Genomic DNA, 16,904 nt, shown 5'->3' with positions numbered 1-16,904 from the left:
TTACTAGATATGCATCCTTGTGTTTCTTGTTATTCTGGGTACCTTATATGTGACCCTGTAAACACAAATTAGTATAAACTAATGGAGTTTGAATATCAAGTCTTAGAAATCAGCTGCTGAAGCTTTCTTTATCTCCTGATCCAGTTTGAAGCCGCCTGGGTTCTGACTAACATTGCCTCTGGAAATTCCCTTCAAACTCGGATTGTGATCCAAGCAGGAGCTGTTCCTATCTTCATAGAACTACTCAGCTCAGAATTTGAAGATGTGCAGGAACAGGTTAGATTCTCAGAAAATAAAATGGGAAAAGGAGAAATAAAATAGTATGTATTATATAACATCATTTTAAGTTACTTTTATTCATTTAGAATGACCTTATATAAATCAAGAAATTGTAATTATAATTTATAGATAATTACAGCATTTGAATAATATAAAAAATAATTCCAAAAATTACAATGCAACCAAGGCAGTTTCTCTTTTTTAATCCTTCTGTGATCCCATGAGGTTGTTTTTTTCTGAATGTAGATTCTTGTTTGCTAGTCATAAGTTTAAAATGAGTTGTTGATATTCTGATTCTGTTTCACTTACATAACAAAATAACACTTTTTGGAAACTGATGATAGGCAGTAGCCTGACATCTGCTATGTTGTAATAAGTATTTCACTGTGCAGTTGCCTGACGTCTTTGAACAAGAACAGAAATGTGGGAGGATCGGTTTCCCAAATTCTTTCTTCATGTTCTCAGCCCTCAAAATCCACTCCTACTTAATAGTTTTTCTCTTTCTGCTCCAGAATCATGCCTCAACTAATCTCTCCAGTTCACATGCCTCGTGCTTCCTTCCTCCCCTGCATGCCAGTCTTTCTTACCTGTCTTGTTGCTTTCTGCATCCCCCCCAGCAAAATCTCTCCACTTCTTCCTCTTCTGTAACAGGCTGTCTTCAACCTTTTCCAGCCCATTTCTGTTTTCATGTTTTCCTCTCCCACTACCTTTGGTCACCCTGTCTTTCAGATCACTCCTAGTTACCTTGTTGCCCTTACCAAGCTGATAGAATTTGTCTTTTCCTTTTTCTTTTCTTGGGACTGAAAGCTGTTCAGCCACCTATTATCCTTACTACTCAGTCTTATTGCAAGACATAAATACAGCAACCTCTGGCAAATGGCAGAATTTATGTTGCAAGACATAAATTCAGCAACCTCTGGCAAATGGCATTTTGCTTTGAAACTCTTCTGCATATCCAGAAAAGTAAACTTTAAATTTAAAAATAAAATAAATCACATATATTAACATGGCATTTCATGGGTGCAGGGGGATGTATACATTGGCACAGTAGTGCCTACATGCACAGATCTCTTAAGAGCAGAAGTAGGAGTAAACGTTGAAAGACTTACAGTTCTGCTTCAAGAAACTCTTTTCTTGACTCCTGTTCCTCTAAACCCGGGTAGGCAACATTTTTGACATGGAGGATGGTTCTGTGTGTGCATCGTACACTTCAAATGGACACATGCAAGTACACCCTTCCGTACACAGACAGTCTTGCCTTCTGCCCATTCATCATTTGTGGCTGAAATAGGTTTGTCTTGGGGGTTTATACTAAGGCTTCCTCCATATGGTTACACTGCCCCCCCCTTCTCCCCACTGGTGTTAATATTAAATCAGTGAATCTGCCTGATGATTTAAACATAAACTGTTCTGTCAAGGATTTTAAACTATCAATTTTGTTATTAGCTATCAGAAGCTGATCATAAATAGATATTACAATTTGTGCAGAAGGCAGTTCTTGGGTACCAGTTCCATATCTGGTGTTTGTGGTCTCAGTTTATTTTTTGGCTGTAGCTGGACCTTGTCTTCCAGAGTTGTCTGCTCCTCACCCTCCTGTTCCAGCAGCATATTGTTGTTTGAGGGGCAAACAGGTGGTTCTCCCAGTGGGCTGTCATATTGTAGAAGCCTCTTGATTGTTGGCTGGCCAGAATGTTGATTATTCTTTGATGTCTTGTGGCTTGTGCTCCAGCGCTTTTGTGTTTTGGTTTTACTTGAGAACTGAGATTTAGTTCTCGTGAAGTTCCTTCGTCGCTTGCTGTTGCTGGTGTTGTTTACTTAGCGGCAGCAAGTGGCTGTCGCTTCTGATCTCCTTAAGAGGCACACGCAGCGGTTGGATAGCAGTGACAGCAAAATTGATTAACGTAGTGCTCAATATCAATACATGAAGATAAAAGGATAAAAAGTGGATTATGATTATATATAAATGTAAATATTGAAAAAATAGGGGGATATCAGAATAAAAGGTAAAGGATTAAAAGTTGGGTAGTTTAAGTTCAGAGCTACTCACCCAGTAGCCCTTCAGCCTTTTCTATTCAAAAGCCAGAAATGGATTTCCCAAAAATTGAACATTGTCTTTATATTGTCACTTTGTCTTAGTAGATTGCTATGTTGTGTCTTGTTTTACTGTGACTTTATGATTTATTGTTGTTTAAATTGTATTATTATTTTATTAGTAGCCAGTCTGGAACTTTGTTGTTAAATCTTCTGAGATACATAATATATTATTAGAAAAGCCTTCATACTGGAATATAGGACGCTGGAGATTATATACTGAACATATTTAATTCTGACCGTTTTCTTCTTTCTCAGGCTGTTTGGGCTCTTGGTAATATTGCAGGTGATAGTACCATGTGTAGAGACTATGTACTTGACTGCAACATCTTGCCCCCTCTATTACAGTAAGTGATACAAATGGTACTCAGATTTATTAGCAAGGGTGATATAATCGGTGATATAATCTTTGTGAAAAGTAACTATTTACCAGCAACGTGCAACAAAATAATGAATTCTAGCTTATGAACTGACAGACCATCCTACAACCTGAAACTAAATAATCAGGATCTGGTCTGTGCTTGGATGGGATACCATGTGCCACCTGACTTATGCCACCTTCACTTCTTTGATAGAAGACAGGTGAAATAAAACTGTACTAAAGATAAAATAAGGAAGTGTTTCATAATTTGGCAATTTCTCACTAACAATAATAAGCCACTTAGAGTTGGTTAGTAAGTATAGCATCTCATAAACATGAGTAATAAATAACTAATACATTCTTAATCAACTGTGCAAGTAGATGGTATTGCAAAATTCTTATTTCCATTTTCAGATTGCTTTCCAAACAGAATCGTCTTACCATGACTCGGAATGCTGTATGGGCACTATCTAATCTTTGCAGAGGGAAGAATCCTCCTCCAGATTTTGTTAAGGTACAAAATAAAACTCAAACTGTCTCCTAGGCTATGAGATTTGCATCATTCTTTTAGTGAACAGGCTGCTTAAACATGTATAGGAGTCTGAAAATGATAAACTAGTTGCGGAAAAAGTTCACAATAGGTTTATTTTCTCAGAATGCTTTGAAGGTGAATCATTCTCAGCTCTACTGATCATTGCAATTTTTCTGTAAGCTATAAGCAGTTTTGCTGGAATTTTTTTTTTCTGAATAGCAATCAGGAAAAAAAATAGCAATTTTTTTTTCTGAATAGCAATCAGCTCCTGCACAATAAACATTAATTAATTATTAATAATAATTAATAATTGCTAATTATTATTAATTTCTCTTTATTAATAATAGAAGGGGACAAAGCACCTGAAGTACGATACTTGAGAAACAAAGGGAAGGAAATTTTCCCCTTTTTGCAAACCATTTATTCAAAACCATTGATTTTTTCAGAGTGAAAAACAAGAGATCTACATGGAAGAGGAAGACAGGGCTCCAAACTCTGTAGAAGTATATCATAGGAGGTAAACCATAGCTCCTATGGTTAAGTAAAAAAATTCCTAAAGAAGAAGTAAGCCAAACTTGCCAACACCTAATCTATTTGTGGTTTATTGCACAGGTGCCCATTTTGTGATCCTCTGCCTTTTGGCCGTTAAGTCATAGGCTTGGGCTTGGTGCAGTGAGCTCCTGTGCTCAGGGAACAAGTTCATTCTCTTCAGCCTCAGATAGCTGAGCTAGAGAGTCTTAGGAGAGGTGGAGAGATATGGAGGGGAGATAATTTGGGATGCATTTTTTTAAATATAAAACTCTATTATTTTCAGAGTATAGTTAAGATACAAAAAAAGAGAAAATAGAATAGATAGAAAACAGAGCTGAAGAAAAAAGAAAAAACTATAAAAGCGTCGATAGAAAGAAAATAGAAATGGAAAGTGACTTCTGACTTTCTCCAATACAGATATAGATAAATTTACAAATCTAATCTCTTACAATTAATTAACCTATCATAACATTATTTCTATTACATCAGACCATTTAATCACTAAAACCCAAAGTGAAAACATGATTTTTTTCTATTACAAGCAAGTACTCTAAAAGTGGTTGCCAAGTAGATATATATCCAGAAACAGAGTGTTCTCTTATTAAAACTGTTAATTTAGCCATCTGAGCCAAATCCATTAATTTAACAATCCAATCTTCAACCGTAGGTATTTGTGGATCCTTCAATCGTTGTGCATATAACAGTCTTGCAGCCGTAATCATGTATAACAGCAAAACTCCATGTTGTTTCTCTAACTCCTTCTCCATCAATCCCAAAAGAAAAAGTTCTTTTTTTTTGTATATTTACTTTAAGAATCTTTTGGATAGTAATAGATATTTGATCCCAGAACTTTTTAGCCTTCTCACAAGTCCATCAAAGATGTTAAACGGTTACTTCACCCTGTAAACATTTCCAACAGACATTAGTTACACCATTATACATTTCTGACAACTTATCAGGAGTTAAATACCAACAATACATCATCTTATAAAAATTTTATTTCAGGTTATAATTCAGCATAAATTTCAAACCTTTCCTCCACATGTTCTCCTATTGGTCCAGCATATTATATCCAAAATTCTTAGCCCATTTCATCATGCAATCCTTGACATGTTCATCCTCCCTATTCATCTGTAACAACATCTTAGTCATCTTAGTCATAAGATGACTACATCTCCCATATAGACTATTGCAATGTGCTCTACATGGGGTTACCCTTGAAGAGTATCCGGAAGCTTCAGCTGGTCCAGAATGCAGCAGCGCGGACAGTTATTGGTGCTGTGAAATCAGCACACGTGACACCACTGTTACGCAAGCTGCATTGGGTACCAGTTTGCTTCCAGGTCCAATTCAAGGTGTTGGTTATCACCTTTAAAGCCCTGCATGGCATGGGACCAGGCTACCTGAGGGACTGTCTCATCCCCATAACATCGACCCGCCCCACCCGGTCAGGCAGAGCGGGCATGCTACAGACCCCCTCAACGGAATTGCATCTGGCGGGGTCCAGGAGACGGGCCTTCTCTGCAGCGGCGCCCTCCCTCTGGAATATCATGCCCCCGAAGTTGAGATGGGTTTCCTCACTCCCAGCCTTCCGGAACAAATTGAAGACCTGGTTCTGCCGCCTTGCGTGGGATGGGGAGGGTAACAGCTTCACCTGGGGGTGGTTGGTGCCATAGCACCCCCTATTGATTGGGATTCCATCTCCTCTTGGAGTTTATATTTATTGTCTTATTTATGTTTTTAAAGTGTGACTGAAGCTTAGATGTTTTTATTACTGTTTTTATTGTAAACCGCCCAGAGTACCCCATTGGGGGAGATGGGCGGTAATATACATTTAATAAATAAATAAATAACATGATCATCATGTATACAAAGATCCATTTCAAGCTGAGTTATTTCATTAACAGATTTGTAGTTCTTTTTATCGATAATTTGGGATGCATTAACTTTATTTCCGTCCCCAAGAAAACAGCTCCCTTGCTATCAAAGAGAATAAGGATCTTGGGGAAGGACAAAATTTCAAAGAAGACTGAGATGTTCCCATAAGAAAGCCCTAATATGTGGATGATGAATGCACATCATTTCATACCAAGGATACTCCTCCGTGGAGCAGAAGGCTTTTGGTTGTAGGTGATTTGGTAACAAGGTGATAGGTGTAGATCACATGGTAACTTGCCTACTGGGTAAAAATATTACAGATAAGCTGCTGTATAGCACTGGGGGGAGGGAGAAAATCATTGTGGGAATACTATAAACGTAATATATCTTGATTTCACCAGCAAAACATTTGAGAGTATCAAGAGGAACATGGCTGGAGGTGACCCCATCAATATACTTGGACTTTCAAAAACTATTTGACAGAATTCCTCATCAAAAGTTTTTTGAGTAAACCTAATGGTCATGGGATAAGAGAACCTGTCTTTTTATGAATAGCTAACTAGTTAAAAAAGAATAGGAGTAAATGACAAAGTAAAAGGTGGAGTTCCTCAAGAACCCGTGTTTTTTAACTTATTTATAAGTGTGCTAGTAAAGGGGGTAAGGGGTAAACAATGTTGGCCAGGTTTGCAGATGATACTAAGATATTCAGGTTGATAAAAACTTCAAGTGACTGTGAAGAACTCCAGAAATATCTCTCTAAGCTGGGTCATTGGTGCAGTTCACTTTAAGTTTAAGTAATGTACACTGGAGGAAAAGGAACCTGACTTCACATATACACTGATGGGGTCTGGGACCTATGTCATGAATCAGGAAAAAAAATCTTGTAGTGGACAGCTCAGTGAAGACGTGCACAGCACCTATGAAAAAAATCAGATTCCACACTGGGGATCATTAAGAAAGTGATTGAAATTAAAACTGCCAATATCGTAAGCCCCTGTACGAATATGTTCTACATCTCCTTCTGAACTATTCTATATAGTTCTGAGCTTTTATTGCTTCCCCCTTCCTCTTAGGAACTGTGCCCAAAATAATTGGAAGGGAAAGAGGATAAATCTGTATGATTTGTGTGTTGACACAGGTGTAAAGAGCGTGGGACGTATGAAGTGTTTATATAGATTGGGAAGAATGTAGGGTTTATTTGTGTAAGGAGGACTTAGTGTATGGGATTCTGTTTGGTGAGACTACTGTCTTACACATATGGATGGAACACATAGATGTTTGAGAGTTTATGTAGGGGTAATGTTTGGTTTCTGAATGTGTACAGTGGATTTGAGTGTGGTGTAGGATATGGGGATGGGGCCTTTGTAGGATATATGTGTTTTTGCATTGGGGGAGCATGTCTGGTGTAGCTTAAGTGCCCACGGGGTGGGAAGGATGGGATAGGGGGGGGTCCATATTCGTAAGAGAGGTGGCACAACATTTATGAATTGTTTGTGAGAGCTTCACATATTTCTAGCCTATTATCTTTAACTGAACTCTTGTCATTATGACGACTGCACAAACTAAATATTCTCAGAAATCCAATTATTCATCTGTCAAACAACAGCTTTTAAGAAGTCATGTTATGTGACTCCCTAACCCTCCAAGAGGCCAACTATCAGTCCTATATGGCATATCCATTTTTCTCAGTATGAAAAAAATTCTGTTAATTTCAAAAACTACTTGAGCAGTTTTATTGGGGTAACTGTTCAAACCATTTTATTGCAGAAATAAACATTAAATTCCGTAAGTCCCTAGAGGTTCCTCTGCCCTTATTCTGCCCTAATCCTTTTCACCTACAGGGGCATGCCTGACAGAAGCTGAATTGGTATAGACAGAACTATAAATTTCCAAAATGGAAAATGTCCTCCATGAAAGGAGAAAAATACATTTCTTACCATAAGAAATTTGTACATCATCTTTGATAGCAAAATATTAAAGGTGCATTTTTTTCCTTTTTGATAATATTAAGAAGAGTTTAGAAGCTGTGCTGCTGTTTTAGTCTGAGAGTCAGAATGTGCCCTTCTCTGCTAGCACTGCCTGCTTACTTCAGAGGAAGCCACCAGTCTACTGTTTAAAAAATTGCTTCCAAGAGACTCAAAAATAGAAATTTATTTATTTATTTATATTTCAAAATTTGTCACTGCCCATCTCACTCAAAGAGCGACTCTGGGTGGTTTACAATAAAACTAAAATGACTACAGGTTAAAATACAATAAAAACAGAATTCTTCATAAAATTATAAATATAAAATCCAAGATGGCGATATCAAAAGTTCCTAATTTAAATACATGTAATTCCACTTGACAAAGCATAGAAGCACACAGCAGCACTGATGATGCTGAAACACATGTTGGCCGATTCACGATCTGACATCCCATCAAATTCTTGATAATTTTTTTTTACCCCCAATCCACGCGTTCTAGTAATTATCATGCTTGTGGCTTCCTTATATAGCCACAGTTGTCCTTTAGGAATTAGGCAGGAAGTCAGAAATTACTATGTGCATGGAAGGCAGGGATCATTTCCCACCAAAAAGTTTGTTTAGCTCTGTAAGGTTCCAAGTGTAACTTTATGCAAAATCAAGCACAAAACTCAGACACATTACTAAAGGGGAAGCCATTTGAAGAACCAGCAATTTGTCATATCATAAGCAATACACATTTCAGTTTGTGTAAAATCTGAAAGAAAATTGGTTTCTAAATTCTGATTTTATTTTTCAGTGGAAACGCTGTGAAATTCTTCTTAACTTCAGAATATTAAAATGAACTGTGATAATCCAATTGTTCTTAAATACATGTTTTCACTCCCAAGTATTTATCTTTGCAGTGGTTCCGTTTTACAGCTTGCACTTGATGTATAGTGGAGCACTCTTTTTGTACATAAGAATTTAATTTTGGGAGCCTTCAGAGTAAGAAGCTGTTCATGAGTCATTTTAATACAAGACATTTGATTAATTATTTTCCTCTCTCCTCCTCTGCAGGTATCGCCCTGTCTGAGTGTACTCTCATGGCTGCTGTTTGTCAATGATACAGATGTTCTAGCAGATGCATGTTGGGCACTCTCCTACTTGTCTGATGGACCCAATGATAAAATTCAGGCTGTGATTGATGCCGGAGTGTGTAGGAGACTTGTAGAGCTGTTGATGTAAGGATTTGAGATCAAGCAACTGTGCTAACCCTCCTCATTTTTCATTAAGATACTCTGTTTCCAGTATTGGTGTAAGATTGAATTCAACATTTGTTTCTCATTCAGTGACTGAAAATATTAACCTGGTCTCAAAGCCTCCTTTCTGAATAGCATTTAGAGAAGTAGTCAACTTGGCTTTACAGTCAATAGGCTTTTCCAATATCTGTTCTTCTCTTAGATTGCTATAGAAGAGCTAGCTATGATCTTAATACACAGCTGAAGAATATTTTTCAGAGTAAGGTCTTATTTGGAAGTAAAACTTGCCCATTTGCAATACCTCCTTTGCAGTTACCCAGTCTTCCTTTTGCCACCCGTTGAGGCCCATATAACCAACTCTCCCCACTTACTGTGCTCAACAGCTCATAAACAGCTGGGAATGGACATTGTGACATTGCTAGATATGTAGCCAGGGTCAGTGGTTGGCAGTTTTTGTGGGAAACTGTTCACACACCTTTCAGTGAGATAATAACCTCTGAGGGATTAAGGATGAATGGGTTATCCATATTAAATGACAAAATAGCACAGAAAGAATCCTTTGTTAACTCTCTAGCTGTAATGTGGACAATATAGCCAAGTTTTGCTTAAGCTAATTCATACTTACACACCTTTCACTCCCATGTACACACCAGATCCCACCAGACAACTGGCCAAGGAGGAATGGAAGCAGTGAATTACAGCTTCAGATGGTTTGTGTACATGTGTTGTTCCCCTCTCCCCCACCCCACACTAGATAGCTTCCTATCTAGCCCCAATTTTATAGCAGACCTTAAGTACTCTCTGATCTCCCAAAATTACAAAATTTAATGTAGGCAATTCCAGACTTTATATTCATAGTGCATAATTAATGCTAGATCCCGTGACTTAACATTCTGAGATGTAATATTAAACAAGTATGAACTATTCTTGCATTGTAGGATATAGAAAAAGATTGAATTTTTTATACATTCCAGGAAAAAAAAGCCACTCAGCCCCCAAATGAACTGGTAAATCAATAAATGTCTTGTATTAGGGAAGCATAGAAGGGTGCTTTTATTTGTAGTAATTTGCTCTAGCTTCTCAATAGTGAGAATCTCTGATTCAAAGAACAGGAATGTGTCTATTAACATTTGTATTTGATTTACTGTGAACTCTCCATAGGATAAGATTTGTTCTTTCAGTGAAGTTTTTTTCCAACATACAAAGTAGTATTTCAAAAAAGAAAAAAAAGTCTTGAATTCAGAGCTATTACTTCTTTTACACATGGCTTGCCCATTTGACAGTAGAAGATAGATCCTTGTTCATTCTCCAGATTATATATTTTGTTTGTACTTTAAATGCCTAAGTTGTGTATAGAATAGTTCCCAATGACAGAAGTTATCCCTAAGTGCTTTCCAATGGAAAATGCGTTCTATGCATTTGGACCTCTTTGCAACAGAAAATTTTTAGTTTTCATGTATGGACACTCACACAGTCCCTCCTCGGACTATGATGTAGTTCCATCTACTTTTGATATGCAGTTTTTCTTTAACCATTCATGACCAGTTTTCAAGGAATGTGACAAATTTGGTTTCAGCCTGTGGTAACAACTGTGCAGCAATATTTTAATAAATAGTATTCAACATACTGCTAATATATACAACCAAAAAGTAAGACACCAGCAATATTAGAGTGTCATATGTTAGTGATTATTCATTGGAAAAAAAGATAATATAAAAACAGTGAATACAATAAAACAATAAAAACAAAGCATCACAAAATATTTACATCAGAATAAATAATATTTTTCTGTGTTTTTTGTATCTTGTACAATCTAATTGGGACGCGGTGGCCCTGCGGGTTAAACCGCTGAGCTGTCGATCGGAAGGTCGGCGGTTCGAAACCGCGCGGCGGGGTGAGCTCCCGTTGCTCGTCCCAGCTTCTGCACACCAAGCAGTTCGAAAACATGCAAATGTGAGTAGATTAATTGGTACCGCTTCGGCGGGAAGGTAACGGCGTTCCGTGAGTCATGCTGGCCACATGACCCGGAAGTGTCCTATGGACAACGCTGGCTCCAAGGCTTTGAAACGGAGATGAGCACCGCCCCCTAGAGTCGGACTCGACTGGACTTTACGTCAAGGGAAACCTTTACCTTTACCTACAATCTAATAATACTTTCTCATGTGGTATTTTTCCATCAGGTTTGGACTTTTAGCAATCTTACCAGACTTCTTGGTTATAAGACAGCATGTGCATTGTTAAACTGCAGCCTTTTCTTGTTTTAGGCACAATGACTACAAAGTGATATCTCCTGCCTTGCGAGCAGTTGGGAATATTGTGACGGGGGACGATATCCAGACCCAGGTATTGATTTTTCTCACTGGAACTGAGTGTACTCATTTCAAACCAGTCATTGAACAGAAGTAAATTTGCCCATCTGAAGGACATCATAAAAACACAAGTTTTTTTTCAGAAAGGCAACATGGTTCCCTTGTCCGATATCAGATTTCATTGCTTTGAGGTCCTCTGAAAGTTACTTTACAAGGTTTGTGACGCATAGTTTGCTGAATAGGTATGTCTCTGCCTATTAATTTTAGGTATTTGAAATACAGTTAAATCTTTAGATCGTAAATAATCTCATGTGGAATGCTCTGGTACATTCCTTCTCAGAGATTTTGAAGTAGGATCCATCTGTAAATATACATCGCCTTTCAAATCTTATTGTCCAACTTTTGGTGACAGAAAATACAAAACTATTGAATTAGTACTTAACCCTGAACACAGTGATTTTTTTACCTAGAATTTGAATAGAAACTTATAAAAGTTTGGGGTGGAGGAGGGGAGTCCATACCCATCCTTCACTCTTCACCATGTTTTTCTTTTTTCTTTTTGTGAGGTTTGCACATATTTTCCCTTACTAGTATATTAAAAAGAGTCTGTTGCTAAGTGATTGAGCAGATGTTTTAAACTGTATATAATATGTTTGAACATTCTACGGTTCCCAGAGATCCGTCATATGATAGACAGCATAGAAATATTAAAACAAAAACAAATAAATATTGCAGTAGGTTCCTAGTCTTAAATTAGGACTTTAAAAACGGCCTGAAATGGTGGAAAGCTATTGGACAGTACTGGTGAAATGAATCCAATGATCTGTCTCCAAGTAAGGCAACTTCCTATGTTTGTAGGTATTCCTCGATGATAGCTGATTTTTTAACACAGGAATGTTGGCTATTTCACATTTGGTTCTGAGCATGTTCTCCTTCCTAAAAATGAATCTGCAAATCTAAATCAGTCTTTAGAGCTTAGTGGTGTTTAAGCAGGTAAGTGATTAAGTATCAAATGATGTAGTGAGTTTAATATCTAAGTACAGAAAGATGCTTGTTATTTCCAAGTGCAACCGTGGGAAAGTCTGTTAGATCCTCTAATAGGTAGAAGTGCATTAGTATTATTGATAGCTCTGATCTCTCTTTGTAGATTGCCCTGTGGTCATATTGGGTGGTATCTCCCCTTTAACACCATTTTTAAATTGGGTAAATTCTTTATTCCAGTTCCTGGTTTGAATTTCATGTTTTCAGATCTTCATTTGAACAGCAAAGAAACAACTCGTAAACAGCAAAAAGAAAAGGAAACATATATGCATAGTAATACATTAAACTTAACAGCCAAAGCAATTGTTAAACAAATAGCTTTACTATAGGATTACTACAGAATTCAAACCAATATTTCCTTGTTCATCTCAGCTCTTTCATGGACGATGCAACCAATACCAGTTAATATAAATCAATCATAGTATTATATGACATTACAATCATTTCTTCTGCTGGCTGTTGAGAAGGGGGTGTGATCTGAAAATGTCTAACTTTATCTAAGAAGATACCTTTACTTAGCACGATTAGCTCTTACTCTACTTGGAATGATTGCCTCCTTTTCTCTGCAAGTAGCAACATTCTCTTTCCAAAAATTCTGAGGTAAACTATTGAGTGATACACTTGCCCATATATCATATTGGGTATCCTTATTCTTAAAGTGCATTCTTAATGCTGCCTTTTCTGCTTATGATGCCACAGCATGATAGCACTTAGCCATCCTTGGTCTTGAGGCCCCTGATCTCAAAAGCCTAGTTAGTACTTGGATTGGGAGACTAAGCGAGAATCCTAGGGCTATAGTTAAAAAAGCATCCCAGAACATGGGAATGGCTCATATTGCTGCCAAGAGTTGAGCTGAACTCAAGGGAGGGTTTGCCTTTGGTAGTCATTGCTCATGTTGTTTCCACTAGCCATCCCTCCGCTCCTTTCTTGCTGGATAAGCCAACTGCTATCTTTTTTTTTTTAATCATATGGCATAGCAGTTCAGTGTTCATGCTGCTTTTTCTTGCTGGGAAATCCTTGTGAGGTCCAGCAGCCAGATGTGTGGACTATTTAGCTGTGACAAGTCATGTTGCCCAGGGAGAAACTTAAAGAAGGTGGACATCTTTCAGTACCTTGGCTCCCATCTCCAAGGTGATGGTGGCATCAGTGGTGATGTGCGAGCAAGGGTGAATGCAGCCTGGTTGCATTGGCGAGAACTCTCTGGTGTGCTTTGTGACGAACAAATACCAACCCGTCTCAAATCTAAGATCTATAAGACGATTGTGGCACTGTATGGAACCGAGTGTTGGGCAGCAGCAAAGGATATAGAGAGCCGCCTCCATGTTATGGAAATGCATATGCTCTGTTGGATATCAGGCACCTCCCTGCTTGATCACATCACAAATGATGCCATCTGACAACAACTAGGCGTGTCATTAATTACAAAGAAGATGAGAGAAAGCTGGCTTTGTTGGTATGGACATGTCCTTAGAGTGGAACCTTCCACTGTCGCCAAAATAGTTTACCATCTTAAAATTGATGGCCAGCAACCACGTGGGCAACCAAAATAGAGATGGCAAGACACCATCAATAAGAACATGCAAATCAAGGGCCTGCACCGAGGATGCGGATGATCGGGCAAAGTGGCATTTCTGGATCCAAAAAGCAGACCCCACGATAGCAGGAAAATGCTAGGAAGAAGAAGTTATGTTGCCCAGGGTGCACCATGAGGAGGCTAGTCTACATTGCACCAAGTTGGGCTGAGAGAGAGCCCAAAGTCACCCAGCCGGCTTTCATGCCTAAGGCAGGACTAGAACTCACAGATTCCTGGTTTCTAGCCCAGCACCTTAACCACTAGACCAAACTGGCTCTCCACTGCTATCATGTTCCCCTTTGAAAGCTTTTCTTAAGGTTCTTTTTTGATTATCTGCTGAAGTCTTAGGACCATATTTTCTGATACAGTTGTCTTTGTGTTTCTGTTTGTTGGTTATTGTCCTTATTTCTCGGAGGTAAATACCTTCTGAATATAGTCTAAAATCTATTCTCCCTCTTTCTAGGTAATACTGAACTGTGCAGCCCTGCAAAGTTTATTACACTTGCTAAGTAGTCCTAAAGAATCAATCAAAAAGGAAGCATGTTGGACAATATCAAACATTACCGCCGGAAACAGAGCCCAGATTCAAGTAATTAATCGTTATTGGGGGGATGGGGAGACATGTTTGCCAGGGACTTCATGAAGCTTTTGAAGAGGATTTGACTTCCTCTTGGTACCTGAGAAATGTTATATTCTATTTCTGAGCAGAAACTCCAGGAGAAATGAACTCCGGCTATATTGACAATTTGGAAATACAGGTAGTCCTCATCTAGGGACCACAATTGGGACTGGCAACTCAGTTGTTCAGTGAAGCAGTCGCTAAGTGAAACCACAATGTAAGATCTTACTTCAGCTTTCCTTTGCTTTACAGAACTGCAAAAGTCATAAATGCGAGGATTGGTTACAAAGTTACTTTTTCATCACCGTTGTAACTGAACGGTTGCTGTATGAGGCAGTCACTAAACAAGGACTACCTGTACCTATTTGACAGTTAACTGTCAAGATGCCAAATAAGATAGTATAGTATAGGAATAAATATGGGTAACTGTACATTACTATGACTACCACCATATCAAATTCTCATTTAAATAAATTTTAGGAAAAGTTTTTTGTCTGCAATTTTTATTTCATATTAAGTCCTCTGTTTTCCAGACTGTCATAGATGCCAATATTTTCCCAGCTCTAATAAATATTTTGCAAACTGCTGAGTTTCGGACAAGAAAAGAAGCAGCTTGGGCTATCACTAATGCAACGTCAGGTGGCTCTGCTGAACAAATAAAGTAAGTAGCAGTGAACTGGTCAAAGCTGATTGATGAGAACTACTACAAAACATTAAGGGTGGTGATCCAAGGGCCAGATGGCCACTATTCTTCATTCTTAAGCACCCCCGAGGGTTATGCTACTGAAATTAATCAAAAGTGCAGTTTTCAGTAGTGCAAATGTTTATATTTTTGTTGTTACAAATGCAAAAGAAAAATAGTAAGCCTCTATAGTGCTTAATGCACTGTTCTGCACTTTAAAAGTCCCAGACTCTTCAAAAAATAAAAAGGACCAGTTTCTGGTCCCATCTTCCAGTCACGTCACTGCCAAGCTTCTTCTGTTCTTTGAAGACCAAAAACCCAAAAAACAAACATCGACCAAGCCATATCTGCATTGCATAACGATTGCCTGCCCTTGATGTGATTGTTCCCAAAGATACTTTAAAATAGAATTGTGATAACAGCTGATTGCATGTATTATTTTGTCTTGCCTGCAACCAAAAGATGCCATCTCTATTTGCTAATGTTATTCAGTATATCTTCATTAATGCTTTAGGCTGGCCTTTTTATACTTTTTAGCAGTTTTTCAGATTCTTTATATTACTACTGACTGAATACTTACCCAGAGAAAATTGATTATTTTTCTCAGTAAATCTTCCTTAGGTACACCAAACTTTTGACATTTGAGCCATATTAATTTTACCTTTCAAAGCTATCTGTGCTTTTAAGTGATATAACCATGCTGTGCAACTTGACCAAAAAAATCCTCTGGGTGACTTGATTCCAATTGGTATGGTTTTCAGATATCTAGTAGAACTTGGTTGCATCAAACCACTCTGTGATCTCCTTACTGTGATGGATTCAAAGATTGTGCAGGTAGCACTTAATGGACTTGAAAACATCCTGAGGCTGGGTGAGCAAGAAGCAAGAAGAAGTGGCACTGGCATTAATCCATACTGTGCACTCATTGAGGAAGCCTACGGTAAGGGTGATAGCTAGAACCCCAAAGACTGAGCTCGCCCTGGGTCTCCCTTTGGCACAAAAGCCGGCTGGGTGACTTTGGGCTGGTTACTCTCTCTCGGCCCAACACACCTCACAGTGGGGAAAATAGGCAGGAGTATTAAGTACATTTGCTGCCTTGAGTTGACATCTATGTACAGTATGTATGTATGTATGTTAAAAAAGGCAGGATAAAATGTAATAATAGTAATATCCAGTAGATTGGTCTTTGCTTTATTTCCCATTGTTTAATCTGAATGTCAGTGCAATGTGTCTATTCTTTTAGTCCCTGTCTAAAGCAGTTATTATAAACCTCTTTGCCTTCAGCTTTGCTATAAATATTCTTCCTTTTGGTTGCCTCCTGTGTTCCATTTCAAATAATCTTTGTGTATTGTCAGAAAAAGGTTTAGTACAAATGTAAATGTGCTTTTTGTTTTCAGAATAAGAACAAGATTTGAGAACTCTCTAGTCCTTAGTCGTATAACCCAGACATGGGAACCATATCTTGCAGTTAGTCTTCAAGATGTACTTGCTACATTGGGTAGAACTTAAACATCTAATCCCTTTTTTTTTTAACTGTAGCACTGAGAGATTTGAAGAATATTTAATTATTTGTATACTGCATTCTCTGCTGCCTAACTGGCATCTGCAGGTTCTAAGATAGTAAAGGGAACACTGAAAAGGATCAGCCAGCTTTAGCACCAGTGGGACCTATAGCATGTTGAATAGTGCCCAGCTAGTCTTCTTTACAGTTTGCATAAGAATGAGTGAGTTCTGGCTGTCTGTTAGTTCAGTTTCTGTGTTAGGGGAAAGGATAAAAGAGAGCAACTATATCTTCATGTTCAAA

At 38.1% G+C, this 16,904-nt stretch overlaps 1 protein-coding gene across 2 annotated transcripts in view; it reads left to right on the top strand.

Annotated features, from left to right (window-relative positions):
- The window catches only part of KPNA1 (karyopherin subunit alpha 1), a 60,831-nt gene that overhangs the window by 37,683 nt on the left and 6,244 nt on the right, over window positions 1-16,904 (top strand). For both annotated transcript variants that reach the window (XM_063294630.1, XM_063294631.1), the window contains exons 6-13: window positions 145-276; window positions 2,629-2,717; window positions 3,146-3,245; window positions 8,695-8,858; window positions 11,141-11,219; window positions 14,263-14,388; window positions 14,952-15,079; window positions 15,862-16,040. In XM_063294630.1, the coding sequence (XP_063150700.1) occupies window positions 145-276; window positions 2,629-2,717; window positions 3,146-3,245; window positions 8,695-8,858; window positions 11,141-11,219; window positions 14,263-14,388; window positions 14,952-15,079; window positions 15,862-16,040 (997 nt within the window). The remainder of the gene's footprint in view (window positions 1-144; window positions 277-2,628; window positions 2,718-3,145; window positions 3,246-8,694; window positions 8,859-11,140; window positions 11,220-14,262; window positions 14,389-14,951; window positions 15,080-15,861; window positions 16,041-16,904) is intronic.

The sequence above is a fragment of the Candoia aspera genome, chromosome 2 (genome assembly GCF_035149785.1).
Source record: "Candoia aspera isolate rCanAsp1 chromosome 2, rCanAsp1.hap2, whole genome shotgun sequence".
Classification (NCBI taxonomy): Eukaryota; Metazoa; Chordata; class Lepidosauria; order Squamata; family Boidae; genus Candoia; species Candoia aspera.
The sequence above is the reverse complement of the archived record's forward strand: the minus strand, read 5'-3'. Positions and strand labels throughout refer to the sequence as shown.